The sequence below is a fragment of the Euprymna scolopes genome, chromosome 30 (assembly GCF_053919585.1).
Source record: "Euprymna scolopes isolate OS-2025 chromosome 30, ASM5391958v1, whole genome shotgun sequence".
In the NCBI taxonomy this organism is placed as follows: Eukaryota; Metazoa; Mollusca; class Cephalopoda; order Sepiida; family Sepiolidae; genus Euprymna; species Euprymna scolopes.
The window spans coordinates 40,228,618-40,244,679 of NC_136511.1; the positions used below are offsets into that span (position 1 = coordinate 40,228,618).

General features: G+C 26.1%; 1 protein-coding gene across 1 annotated transcript in view; it reads left to right on the forward strand.

The window, feature by feature from the left end:
* The first annotated feature begins 134 nt into the window (after positions 1–134).
* Positions 135–16,062, forward strand: part of LOC145254760 (uncharacterized) — a 52,738-nt gene continuing 36,810 nt past the window's right edge. The window contains exon 1 of the mRNA XM_080113510.1: positions 135–362. Within this exon, the coding sequence (XP_079969636.1) occupies positions 222–362 (141 nt within the window). The 5' untranslated portion in view covers positions 135–221. The remainder of the gene's footprint in view (positions 363–16,062) is intronic.

Here is a 16,062-nt window from a genome sequence, read left to right on the forward strand (position 1 = left end):
AATTTTAAAAAAAATGAAGCAAGATAACCCCCCCCAAAAAAAGGAAACAAAATAAAACAAAAAAGACGCAATATAAAATCAGAAAAAGAAACAAAATAAATACAAAAGGGGGGGGGGGTCAAGAATTTTAGAGGCGACAGATGTCGGTGAACACCGGTTCAGAGCGCGGGTAGCTATTAGTTATTTCTAGTATTAATATCCCTCTCCGTCCCTTCGTCAAGATGAATACCACCCGGTTGTATCTTTTAGATGTTTCTGTGCAGATGTACCGAGAAGGTACCAATCTCCATGGCTCGATGGAAAAGATAGCCATCATGTTGGCCGGTTATTCCACGGCCACAAAACCCATTTACCGATTCAAAGTAAGTTGACAAAAATTTGGCCAACCACATGGAAAAAAGAAAATGTTTTTTTTTTTTTCGCTGACAGTCAGAAATTCATTTTTAGATCGACTTGAAAGTAATTTAAATTTTCTTTTCCTCTACTTAAACTTTCTCTTTGATTTGCGTGGATATGCTGAGTTTTTTTTTTATTCGTAAGTTTTTCTATTTTGTTTGAAACTAAAATTGTCCTGGGATTATTTTTAATAAAGTTGAAAAAACTTGAAAGAAAGGAGAGTTCCACTTTTTCGAAATCAAAGATGGTAGTGAAATTGAATTTCATTTAATTCCTTTTTGTGTTTTTTGTTAAATTTCATCTGAATATATTTTCTTTATTTTTACTCTAGTTTAAAACACCAACGATTTAAGTTGACTACAGTAAAATAAAACCGTGAGTTCTATTTAACGTTTATTTAAAAACCATATTCAAAACTATCAAAATAACCCAAATGCTAATTATTCACAAATTCATGCAAATATTTTTTTTATTATTCAATTTTGAAAGGTTTTTTTTTTTTTTTTTTTTTTTATACTTAAAAGTTCAAATAAAAAATTGTTCAATTCTGAAATGAAAACAAAATTATTTTGATTTAATTCGAAAGAAAATCAAACATTTTGTCAATATTGAAGCTTGGTACTTGTGAAGAATATAGACAGTGCTATTTATTATTCCCCCACCCCACCCGATAGCATTTTTATGTTATTGTCAACTAAAGTCGCCCGAAGTTTTATGCGAGCCTGTTACCGGAAGCGGTGAGAACTCAACAATGTCCTTTTTTTTTTTTTTTTTTTTTTTTTTTTTTAAATATATATATATATTTTCCATCACGTAATTATGTAAACCCTATTTTGAAGCGATTTATTAAAATGAAAATTATAAAAATAACAAAATTAGTCTTCATTTAGATATAATTAATTGGTTCTCGTGTTGTTATTGGTTCCCTAATTCTACTTTCGCTTTTTCTCGCTCACATGCCCCTATTTCGAATTCGTAGCAGTGGACCGACATCAGTAGATTTTTTCCCCTCTTTTTTTTGCATAGTAAAAATTTTTGTTTTGATAAAACTTTATTTCGAATTATTTAATCGGGTAAAAAAAAATGGAATTAAATCATTAATAATGGTTTTTAGTTTAACCTATTTCAAACTGATAAATTACTGCACATAAGAAAAATGGGCACTTCTGCAGTATTTGGGCGAGCGCCATGTTTTTTTTTTTTTTTGTGTTTTTTTTTTGTTTCACTAGAGTTTTGGAAATTTTTGACACCCCTAACAGAAAACTGCGAATAAACTATAAAAAAAAAAAAAAAAAACTCGTAATTTCTCTTTTAAAAGTGGGTTGTTTATTTTCTTTATGGATTATACTTCCAAAATAAACTATTAAAGTTGTTTAAAATATAATAGAAATATTTTTTATTTTTTAAAAAACTTTGTATTACTGTACACATAGATTCGAAAACGTTGTCAAAAAAACAAATATATAACAAATGTTATCAAAGGAAAGATAAGTTACTTTTCTACCAAACTGGATATAATTTTCGTGTTTTTATTCAATTTAACATGTCTATTCAGCTCGAAAAGCATACAGTGTTTACCGATGTATTGGAAAATTCAAAATGGCGGCCGACTCTCTCTTTCGAACGGTAAGTTCGGAAAAAGGTGTAATAAATAATAAACTAGACAAAATACTGTTAGAAATTTGCTCAATATATGTTACCGTGACATAACTTGACATATATTCGGTGTTTTTTTTTCATAGTATTTTGTCTAGTTTATTATTTATAACCTTTTCCCCAAACTTACCGTGTTAAAGAGAGAGTCGGCCGCCATTTTGAATTTTCCAATACATCGGTAAACACTATGCTTTTCGAGCTGAATAAACATGTTAAATTGAATAAAAACACCAAAATTATATCCAGTTTGGTAGAAAAGTAATTTATCTTGCCTTTGATAACATTTATTTGTTATATATTTGTTTTTTGACAACGTTTTCGAATCTGTGTACAGTAATACAAACCCCTTTTTACCTAATGGGAACACATTTCTTCACGCCCAAGGCTAGACGGCTGATGTAAACGTGTTTTTTTTACTGCCTTCTGTCCATCCGTAGTTCTAAACAAGAACACTACTTCCGGTTTTTCGATAAGAACATAAAAATGCTTACGTAATGGCGCTTTTTTCAAATAGTTTAAAAAATTCTTTCCTTTAAAAAAATAAAAGGAATTTAAAATATAAATATGGATAAGTTCTTAATGAAGAATGGAACTAGACATTAGAATAGTATTTTTTATAGGTAAGTGATTTTTTTTTAATTTGTATCTATTCGATTTCTTTTTTTTTTTTTTTTGTATAATCGAAGTAAAATTTCGTTGATTTGCTTCAAATCTTTTTTAAAGAAAACCGATTAAAAAAAAAAAACAAATATTGCATAATTTGCTATTAAACCTGTTATTTTTTTAAAATTTGGTCTTTGCTCCTTTAATTGTACATTTTTCAAGTAGTTATAAGCTTGTAAAGATAGGTCGAATTATTCTTTCTTTTTTTTTTTCTTTTTTTTTCATGCATTCTTAAGATAGGTTTCTGACACTACTAGTGTTTTGCTTAACTGTCACCAGGTAGCGCTTTTCGGTTTCATTTAAATTAATTTGTTGTTGACCCTTCAATGTTATTTGAATTCGAAAAAGTTTAATTAAAATTTTTTCGGGTTTGTAGTACTATACATGCAGATTAAAAAAAAACAAATGTTATCAAAGGCAAGATAAATTACTTTTCTACCTAACTGGATAATTTTTTTAGTGTTTATATTTAAATTTTCCACTACATCGGTAAACACTGTTTTTCGAGCTGAATAAGCATGTTACATTAAATAAAAAAACATTAAAAAATTATCCAGTTTGGTAGAAAAGTAACTTATCTTGCCTTTAATAACAATTATTTGTTATATATTTGTTTTTTGACAACTTTTCCGAATCTGTATAGTAATACAAACCCAACATTATTTGGTAAATTTTTACGACGTGCCCCAGGGTATTACAAACACCCCAACCTCCCCATGCTTTCGGAATAAATACCCCCTCCATTTCGAAAGCCATTCTTTAGGTGGGTTGATGGTGTTTATTCTGAAAGCCATTCTTAACATGAGTGGTTGAGGGTGTTTATATTACGCAGGGCAGGTCGTAAAAAAAAAAAAATACCAATTATTTTATAAAAATCCTTTGCTTTATTTTTTAAAAAATTAGGGTTCGTATTACTATACATATAGATTCGAAAAGTTGTCAAAAAGAACAAATAACAAACAAAGGCAAGATAAGTTACTTTTCTACCTAACAGGATATGTTTTTAGTGTTTTTATTTAATGTAACATGTTTATTCAGCTAAAAAAAACAGTGCTTACTGATGTATTAGAAAATTTTAAATGGCGCCCGATTCTCTCTTTGACACAGTAAGTTTTGGAAAAGGAGTTAAAAATAAAAAAAACTATACAAAATACTGTTAAAAACCCAGTAAATATATGTCAGCCAATGTCATGGTAAAATATATTGAGTTTCTAACAGTATTTTGTCTAGTTTTTTATTTTTAACTCCATTTCCCAAACTTACCATGTTCAAGAGAGTCGGGCGCCATTTTTAATTTTCCAATACATAGGTAAACACTGTATGTTTTTCGAGCTGAATAAACATGTTACATTAAATAAAAACACTAAAAATATATCCAGTTAGGTAGAAAAGTAATTTATCTTGCTTTCGCTAACATTTATTTGTTCTATAATTGTGTGACAATTTTTTCAAATCTGTGTAATACAAACCCAAAAATTGTTTTATTAAAATTTTTGTGTTCAGAAAAAAATCTTGTTTATTTATTTGATCAAGAAGAAATTAGTTATCGCCCACTAACTGCAGAAGTGCCGAAAAATGTTTTATAATTTTTATTGTGCAAAAAAAAAAAAAAATTCACTAATGTTGGCTCTTTCACTGCTACGAATTCGGAATAAGGACATATGAGCGAGAAAAAGCGAAAGTAGAATCAGGGAGACAATAACTACGTGAGAATCAATTTATAATTACGATATGTTTAGAATTTTTATTTTTTTTTAATAAAACTTAAAAAATGAAACTCTTGGTAATGTTGAGTCTTTAATATGGGTATGATTCGGCCCAAGGAAATAGTTTGCCTCGACTTCGAATTAAGACAGCAAAACATTGAACCGGAAATGAAAATATCAAATTATTCTCTCTCTCTCTCTCTCTCTCTCTCTCTCTCTCTCTCTCTCTCTCTCTCTCTCTCTCTCTCTCCTCCCCCCCCCCATTTTTCTCGGTCATTATCGAAATGAAACAAAACTGCTTTGTTATTTTTGTTTTTGTTTTCCATCCTCAAAAAATCCTTTAAAATTACTATTACAGGTTTTCAGGACGCTGAAAACGAAAATGTTTAAAATTCCAAGAAACAAATAGTTTCTCTAAAATATGAAGAAATTATAGTTTCAAAAAGTGTAGTCAAATCTATAATGGTGGTCATGTTCTATCTATCTATATATATATATATATATAGTGTTTTAACAAAAACCAAGACTTCAAAGAATGGGTTAATAGCAACAAATATTGAATTTCATCGTTAGTTACAATTGTTTCAAGACTATTCGGACAAATCCAAACATTATCTCGTTTGAAAATTTTCACAAGAACAGCTTTTCTTCAGACTTATTGAATAAAAAAAACACTTCAACAATAAAACATTATGTTCTTTGAAAGGATGCGATATAGGTAAAATACTTTGGCTTGTTTTCTTTTCCTTATAAGGGAAATGGTTTCCATAATGTTTGGATTTGTCCGAATAGTCTTGAAACAATTGTAACTAACGATGGAATACACTATTTGTTGCTATCAATCCATTCCTTGATGTCTTGATTTTTGTTAAAACAATATATGAATGCTCAATTATGAAATATGATAATTTTGTAGCTTACAGTTTAGCTTGGTTTAAAATTTATTGGTATATGAACGATTACTGAATTATATAAACCCAGTAAAATTCGGAATACTACAAATAAGACATATATATATATATATATATATGGCAAAAGTGGGAGGAGGATCTTGAAAGGGTTACTTTTTTTTTATTTTATTTATTTTTTTTTTAATAGAACTTTTTATGTGCTTCCTAGATCATAATATCTATAATTTGTGAGTGGGCGTCGTCTCTACATTTATTTTGATAGACTTTTCTAAAATCCCCTCTATTCTGTCCTTTTGTGTGTTTGTTGGTCTATTTCATATAAATGAAGTAAAACTCATCGAAGCAAATTGGTTAGCCTGCTCTTTGTGGACGAGATGTCTTAACGGCAATCAGCTTTGATCAATGTCGAGGAAACCCTTCATATCAAACAATTGCTATTCATTTGGACACTGCCAGAGCTCCCCCTTCTTGTGGGGAAGCAGAAACTGGCCTGAAGCCAACCTTCATTTCTGCACCTGCGTGAGCTCCTTTCTGCAAGTCAACTTTTTAATCATTAATTTTTAAACCCTTTTCACTTCCACTTGCGTTGTAGCGGTAAAATCTTGATTTCTTTCAGTTTCTTCTTATCCACCTGATGACATCCAAATCAGTTTTTTTTAATCCGTACTATACATTAGGTACAATATAATATTCAATAGAAAATTAGCTCTGTACTAATAAATATGAAATTTGCATGAATTAAAATATATGTAAGCGTATTTTACAACCTTGCAAGACCACCACCCCCACCCCACCACCACCAGTATGTAAATTCTGTTTCGGATCTTTTACATGAGGATTGCTAATTTAGATTATCAGACAACTCTTCTCATCTGGAGTTTTGTCATGAGGTTTCGACCGATGTAATTTCCAACCTTCTTTAAGGGCATCTTTTCAAACTTTGGAATCTTTTGGAGCTAAACTTCTTGGTGCAACTTTACTTTAGTGTGTCTTCCAAAAACATGCATTTCATAAAAAACATGACGTCCTTACGTGTCATGCTGAAATTAATATAAATTCCAAAAAATGGCCCAGTAGAAAAATAACTATAAGTAAAAACAGAATTTTCTGAAGTTGCAATTTCACTGTAAATTAAATCTTTAGACGCTTGAAATCAGGGGGAGATAACTGCTTTCAAGTCTACCGTCTTGCTTATTCTCGATAATACATTTTCCCCCCCCCCCCCCTGAAAATTAGCTCTAGTAAGTCTTCTACTGGACAATGTTTTGTAAATTTTGGAATTTATACTAATTACGACATTACTTTAAGTATGTAATATTTTTCTCTGAAATGCTTTTGTTCAAAAATACACAATTGAGTTGGATGACACATCATAGTAAAGTTGAACCAACCTTTTATATAATACACAAGGTACATTGTTCTTATTTCCTCAGCCATGGATAAAGGCATTAGTTATGAATCGATTCTAAGTGAGTCATTTAGAAGTTATCCTCAGTACAGACGTTTACTCAACTTTGCTCACCGGTATCAAATTCTGTGCGTATTTAGAATTACATTTATTAAAAACACTTTTGTTGAAATTTGTCTTCTGGCAGCCGATTGGCTAAGCACTTTGATTCTGATTACTTACGTAACCTGTTGGAAGATGCCAACACGAAGTTGCTGGAGATTAAGACTTAAAATTGGATAAAGGTTCCACATACAATTCAACTGAGCTATAAGAGGGGATACTGTGAATTGGTGGTATCCTAAGTGGGGATTTCTGAAATGAAAATGTTTGTTCAGTGAATTCTGAAAGCTGCCAGTTTGAGAAAATCAGCTGGGGGATCTCTACAGTGAAGAGGTGGGATTTTGCTGACTGACGAATTAACTGGGAATATTTACATAGAGATCACCAGTGTAGCACATTCCATAAAAATTCTTGTATAACAAGCTCAGGGATGCAACTTTGTTGTGACGAGACGGAGTTGAACACGTTAGATAGTGTGGAACTTATTAGACTTTTTTCGATCCTGTCCAAGAGGGTCAGACTAATGATTGGTGTACCAACCTGAACGTGATAACAATACTACATGCGTGAGCGAATAATGGCCTTGTAGGGATATGGGATACTAGCAAGTGTGATTATTTCTCTAGATTGGTAAAGGGAGCCCATCTTTCTTGCAGCAGCATTGGCAAGTCTTCTATGTATTTGTTCCAATTTATGTTACCTGTGAATGTTAGTAGTTTGAGTAATGAACTTTCAGGTGCTATGAGCTGTGGCAATCGGTGGCTGATATTGAGAATGAAGATAAGAAAAAGGCTATTTTCTTATTGCTTATCGTGACAGAACGTGTGGTAAGAGGTTAGAACGGAAACCGTTTGATGAATTAGTTGAGCTGATAGATGTGCTAAACCGGCATCCAATGTAATTCATGAAATATCTTTGTTTAACACGAGACAAGAATTTATAAATGATTCTATGTGGTTGCATTGCAAAAATGCCTGAATACTGCAAATTTGAATAGAACGTTGATGGATGCATACGGAACCGTTTAGTCTCTGAAATTAAAGACATTAACATCCAGGAATGCCTAATGAGCAAAAGGGATTTAACTTTAGAACAAGCTCTTGAAATAGCAGTATTAATTACATCGAAGGACCTGTGGAGCAGTTCTTCAAGGTTCAATCCTCAGTGTGAACGATCGAAAATACAATTGCGAATTACTTAGGCCCTCTATCCAGTCATGGCTGCTGGAATGACAGCATGCTAACCCTGTGAAGTAAATAAAATGTTTTGTTTGAAATTCTATCTAGGTTCCCGAGTTCGACAAGCTGCTTCTGAAGGTCACATCAGCCGAAACGTGAAAAATGACACTCAAGATGGGAACAGTAGTCGGAAGAATCCAAATAATACAAATTGGCTCAGAAATATTCCAAATTCATGTAGAAAGCATTATCGTTTATGAAAACCCCATACACCAATTGCTCTCGAGATAGGATTGCTACAGACGTAGCGGATGTACATTTATTAATAGCAAATCTTACAGATTTCATAAAACAAGGCACACCTGCAGAAAGTGCAGGATAGATTCTCAAAAATATCAAAAAGGATAATAATTAGGGCTATGACAACAGCATATTCTTTTATTGTTTTGACTCTCGAGTATATATCCGGCACACTTAATCAACCAAGAACCACATTGCTCTATATAAAAGCATATAGGATATCCGCAGATACACACTCGAGTCAAAACAATGAAAATATGCTGTTGCCCTAATAATAATTGATGGAGTGGATGCAAAAAGACTCATTATGGAAACGTTAAATGTGGCTAAATAGGAGATAAAACTAGAAAAATTGAATTTATGCAATACTAGAAGGCTGCCCGACATTGCCCGGTCGTAAACTATGCATAAATATTAATATCAATCGACATTTAGAAATTAATAGATTAACATGACCCGTGGAAATTCCACAGAATGAGAAATATATTTAATCAACATGTTTTGATAGAGCTGGGTTTTTTTTTTTTTTTTTTTTTTTAATATAGAAATGACCCCAATTAGATAAATTAATAAGAACTAATAAATACTCAGAAAGTAATGCTGTGCTACATAGTTCAAGACAAATAATAAAATAACATTGTTAGAAGCAATCTTTAATTTACTCCTTCCATCCTGCACCTCTTGGCAGATAATGTTTTTTTTTGTTTTTTTTCCCCTGTTTCTTTTGAATGTTTTTTTTTTTACCAAACCCATTCAGCTGCTACAACTGGCAGTGATACGGACACCATCAAGACTGATGCACATGCTCTTTAGTATGCATTATAGATGTGGGGATAACAAGGCACACGCAGATTGTAAAGAAAGAACAAAAAATGCATTAATTGCCAAAAAACTATATCGCAAATTCAAAGATTGTGACAAATGGAAGAAAGAAAATGCAATTAATAAGAATATATAAAAATAGAACCTTTCGAGAAGCCTGTAACCTCACTGAAAATACAAGTTATTCTGAAATAACTAAAAAAAAAAGAACATACAACAATACTACCCAACCAAATAAGCATACATGAAAAGCAAATCCATCCAACATCAAATTTGAAAATCTTCCAAAGTTACTCAATGGAATGAGAGGACTAATAAGAGTTTTAAAAAAACTATTAAAAAAAAATCAATATTGGTATTATTCATCACTACTGTTTTTATCTTGAGTGTGATTTTTTTCACGTTTTTGTTGATGTAACCTCCGACCTTTTTCAGGTGTATCTTGTCGAACTTGAATGTTTTTGTCGAACTCGGGGAATATGGACGGAATTTTGAGCAGAACCCTTTATTTATTACATGGGGATAGCGTGCTCTTGTTCCATCAGCTATGACTGGATAGAGAGCCTAAGTAATTCACAATTGTATTACTTAGGAGGACCGAATCGTTGTGAAAATCGCACTCGAGATGAGAACAGTGTGCAATGAATACTAATACGAATAATCAATCCTCATCTAAAAAAATTAATAAACGTCAAATCAATATTGAAAATAAATATTACATAACCAAAAAAATAAACGTCAAATGAATATTGAAAATAAATATTACATAACCAAAAAAAAGACGTCAAATAAATATTGAAAATAAATATTACATAACCAAAAATGACGTCAAATCAATATTGAAAATAAATATTACATAACCAAAAATGACGTCAAATCAATATTGAAAATAAATATTACATAACCAAAAAAATAAACGTCAAATCAATATTGAAAATAAATATTACATAACCAAAAAAATAAACGTCAAATGAATATTGTAAATAAATATTACATAACCAAAAAAAAGACGTCAAATCAATATTGAAAATAAATATTACATAACCAAAAAATGAACGTCAAATCAATATTGAAAATAAATATTACCTAACCAAAAAAATAAACGTCAAATGAATATTGAAAATAAATATTACATAACCAAAAAAAAGACGTCAAATCAATATTGAAAATAAATATTACATAACCAAAAAATGAACGTCAAATCAATATTGAAAATAAATATTACATAACCAAAAAATGAACGTCAAATCAATATTGAAAATAAATATTACCTAACCAAAAAAATAAACGTCAAATGAATATTGAAAATAAATATTACATAACCAAAAAAATAAACGTCAAATGAATATTGAAAATAAATATTACATAACCAAAAAAAAGACGTCAAATCAATATTGAAAATAAATATTACATAACCAAAAAATGAACGTCAAATCAATATTGAAAATAAATATTACCTAACCAAAAAAATAAACGTCAAATCAATATTGAAAATAAATATTACCTAACCAAAAAAATAAACGTCAAATGAATATTGAAAATAAATATTACATAACCAAAAAAAAGACGTCAAATCAATATTGAAAATAAATATTACATAACCAAAAAAATAAACGTCAAATGAATATTGAAAATAAATATTACATAACCAAAAAAATAAACGTCAAATCAATATTGAAAATAAATATTACCTAACCAAAAAAATAAACGTCAAATGAATATTGAAAATAAATATTACATAACCAAAAAAAAGACGTCAAATCAATATTGAAAATAAATATTACATAACCAAAAAAATAAACGTCAAATGAATATTGAAAATAAATATTACATAACCAAAAAATGAACGTCAAATCAATATTGAAAATAAATATTACATAACCAAAAAATAAACGTCAAATCAATATTGAAAATAAATATTACATAACCAAAAAAATAAACGTCAAATCAATATTGAAAATAAATATTACATAACCAAAAAAAATAAACGTCAAATGAATATTTAAAATAAATATTACATAACCAAAAAATAAACGTCAAATCAATATTGAAAATAAATATTACATAACCAAAAAATAAACGTCAAATGAATATTGAAAATAAATATTACATAACCAAAAAAAATAAACGTCAAATGAATATTTAAAATAAATATTACATAACCAAAAAATAAACGTCAAATCAATATTGAAAATAAATATTACATAACCAAAAAAAATAAACGTCAAATGAATATTTAAAATAAATATTACATAACCAAAAAATAAACGTCAAATCAATATTGAAAATAAATATTACATAACCAAAAAAATAAACGTCAAATGAATATTGAAAATAAATATTACATAACCAAAAAAATAAACGTCAAATCAATATTGAAAATAAATATTACATAACCAAAAAAAATAAACGTCAAATCAATATTGAAAATAAATATTACATAACCAAAAAAAATAAACGTCAAATGAATATTGAAAATAAATATTACATAACCAAAAAAATAAACGTCAAATCAATATTGAAAATAAATATTACATAACCAAAAAAAATAAACGTCAAATCAATATTGAAAATAAATATTACATAACCAAAAAAAATAAACGTCAAATGAATATTGAAAATAAATATTACATAACCAAAAAAAATAAACGTCAAATGAATATTGAAAATAAATATTACATAACCAAAAAAATAAACGTCAAATGAATATTGAAAATAAATATTACATAACCAAAAAAATAAACGTCAAATCAATATTGAAAATAAATATTACATAACCAAAAAAAATAAACGTCAAATCAATATTGAAAATAAATATTACATAACCAAAAAAAATAAACGTCAAATCAATATTGAAAATAAATATTACATAACCAAAAAAAATAAACGTCAAATCAATATTGAAAATAAATATTACATAACCAAAAAAATAAACGTCAAATGAATATTGAAAATAAATATTACATAACCAAAAAAAATAAACGTCAAATGAATATTTAAAATAAATATTACATAACCAAAAAATAAACGTCAAATCAATATTGAAAATAAATATTACATAACCAAAAAAAATAAACGTCAAATGAATATTGAAAATAAATATTACATAACCAAAAAATAAACGTCAAATCAATATTGAAAATAAATATTACATAACCAAAAAAATAAACGTCAAATGAATATTGAAAATAAATATTACATAACCAAAAAATAAACGTCAAATCAATATTTAAAATAAATATTACATAACCAAAAAAAATAAACGTCAAATGAATATTGAAAATAAATATTACATAACCAAAAAAAATAAACGTCAAATCAATATTGAAAATAAATATTACATAACAAAAAAAATAAACGTCAAATGAATATTGAAAATAAATATTACATAACCAAAAAATAAACGTAAAATCAATATTTAAAATAAATATTACATAACCAAAAAATAAACGTCAAATCAATATGTAAAATAAATATTACATAACCAAAAAATAAACGTCAAATCAATATTGAAAATAAATATTACATAACCAAAAAATGAACGTCAAATCAATATTGAAAATAAATATTACATAACCAAAAAATAAACGTCAAATCAATATTGAAAATAAATATTACATAACCAAAAAAATAAACGTCAAATGAATATTGAAAATAAATATTACATAACCAAAAAATGAACGTCAAATCAATATTGAAAATAAATATTACATAACCAAAAAATAAACGTCAAATCAATATTGAAAATAAATATTACATAACCAAAAAAATAAACGTCAAATGAATATTGAAAATAAATATTACATAACCAAAAAAAATAAACGTCAAATGAATATTTAAAATAAATATTACATAACCAAAAAATAAACGTCAAATCAATATTGAAAATAAATATTACATAACCAAAAAAAATAAACGTCAAATCAATATTGAAAATAAATATTACATAACCAAAAAATAAACGTCAAATCAATATTGAAAATAAATATTACCTAACCAAAAAAAATAAACGTCAAATGAATATTTAAAATAAATATTACATAACCAAAAAATAAACGTCAAATCAATATTGAAAATAAATATTACATAACCAAAAAAAATAAACGTCAAATGAATATTTAAAATAAATATTACATAACCAAAAAATAAACGTCAAATCAATATTGAAAATAAATATTACATAACCAAAAAATAAACGTCAAATCAATATTGAAAATAAATATTACATGACCAAAAAATGAACGTCAAATCAATATTGAAAATAAATATTACATAACCAAAAAATAAACGTCAAATGAATATTGAAAATAAATATTACATAACCAAAAAATGAACGTCAAATCAATATTGAAAATAAATATTACATAACCAAAAAATGAACGTCAAATGAATATTGAAAATAAATATTACATAACCAAAAAATGAACGTCAAATGAATATTTAAAATAAATATTACATAACCAAAAAATAAACGTCAAATCAATATTGAAAATAAATATTACATAACCAAAAAATAAACGTCAAATCAATATGTAAAATAAATATTACATAACCAAAAAAAATAAACGTCAAATCAATATTGAAAATAAATATTACATAACCAAAAAAAATAAACGTCAAATGAATATTGAAAATAAATATTACATAACCAAAAATGACGTCAAATCAATATTGAAAATAAATATTACATAACAAAAAAAATAAACGTCAAATCAATATTGAAAATAAACATTACATAACCAAAAAAAATAAACGTCAAATCAATATTGAAAATAAATATTACATAACCAAAAAAATAAGTCGAATCAATATTGAAAATAAATATTACATAACCAAAAAAATAAACGTGAAATCAATATTGAAAATAAATATTACATAAAAAAAAAATAAACGTCAAATCAATATTGAAAATAAATATTACATAACAAAAAAATAAGTCGAATCAATATTGAAAATAGATATTACATAACCCAAAAAATAAACGTCAAATCAATATTGAAAATAAATATTACATAACCAAAAAAATAAACGTGAAATCAATATTGAAAATAAATATTACATAAAAAAAAAATAAACGTCAAATCAATATTGAAAATAAATATTACATAACAAAAAAATAAGTCGAATCAATATTGAAAATAGATATTACATAACCCAAAAAATAAACGTCAAATCAATATTGAAAATAAATATTACATAACAAAAAAAAATAAATGTCAAATCAATATTGAAAATAAATATTACATAACCAAAAAAATAAACGTCAAATCAATATTGAAAATAAATATTACATAACCAAAAAAATAAACGTCAAATGAATATTGAAAATAAATATTACCTAACCAAAAAAATAAACGTCAAATGAATATTGAAAATAAATATTACATAACCAAAAAAAAGACGTCAAATCAATATTGAAAATAAATATTACATAACCAAAAAATGAACGTCAAATCAATATTGAAAATAAATATTACCTAACCAAAAAAATAAACGTCAAATGAATATTGAAAATAAATATTACATAACCAAAAAAAAGACGTCAAATCAATATTGAAAATAAATATTACATAACCAAAAAATGAACGTCAAATCAATATTGAAAATAAATATTACATAACCAAAAAATGAACGTCAAATCAATATTGAAAATAAATATTACCTAACCAAAAAAATAAACGTCAAATCAATATTGAAAATAAATATTACCTAACCAAAAAAATAAACGTCAAATGAATATTGAAAATAAATATTACATAACCAAAAAAAAGACGTCAAATCAATATTGAAAATAAATATTACATAACCAAAAAAATAAACGTCAAATGAATATTGAAAATAAATATTACATAACCAAAAAAATAAACGTCAAATCAATATTGAAAATAAATATTACCTAACCAAAAAAATAAACGTCAAATGAATATTGAAAATAAATATTACATAACCAAAAAAAAGACGTCAAATCAATATTGAAAATAAATATTACATAACCAAAAAAATAAACGTCAAATGAATATTGAAAATAAATATTACATAACCAAAAAATGAACGTCAAATCAATATTGAAAATAAATATTACATAACCAAAAAATAAACGTCAAATCAATATTGAAAATAAATATTACATAACCAAAAAAATAAACGTCAAATCAATATTGAAAATAAATATTACATAACCAAAAAAAATAAACGTCAAATGAATATTTAAAATAAATATTACATAACCAAAAAATAAACGTCAAATCAATATTGAAAATAAATATTACATAACCAAAAAATAAACGTCAAATGAATATTGAAAATAAATATTACATAACCAAAAAAAATAAACGTCAAATGAATATTTAAAATAAATATTACATAACCAAAAAATAAACGTCAAATCAATATTGAAAATAAATATTACATAACCAAAAAAAATAAACGTCAAATGAATATTTAAAATAAATATTACATAACCAAAAAATAAACGTCAAATCAATATTGAAAATAAATATTACATAACCAAAAAAATAAACGTCAAATGAATATTGAAAATAAATATTACATAACCAAAAAAATAAACGTCAAATCAATATTGAAAATAAATATTACATAACCAAAAAAAATAAACGTCAAATCAATATTGAAAATAAATATTACATAACCAAAAAAAATAAACGTCAAATCAATATTGAAAATAAATATTACATAACCAAAAAAAATAAACGTCAAATGAATATTGAAAATAAATATTACATAACCAAAAAAAATAAACGTCAAATGAATATTGAAAATAAATATTACATAACCAAAAAAATAAACGTCAAATGAATATTGAAAATAAATATTACATAACCAAAAAAATAAACGTCAAATCAATATTGAAAATAAATATTACATAACCAAAAAAAATAAACGTCAAATCAATATTGAAA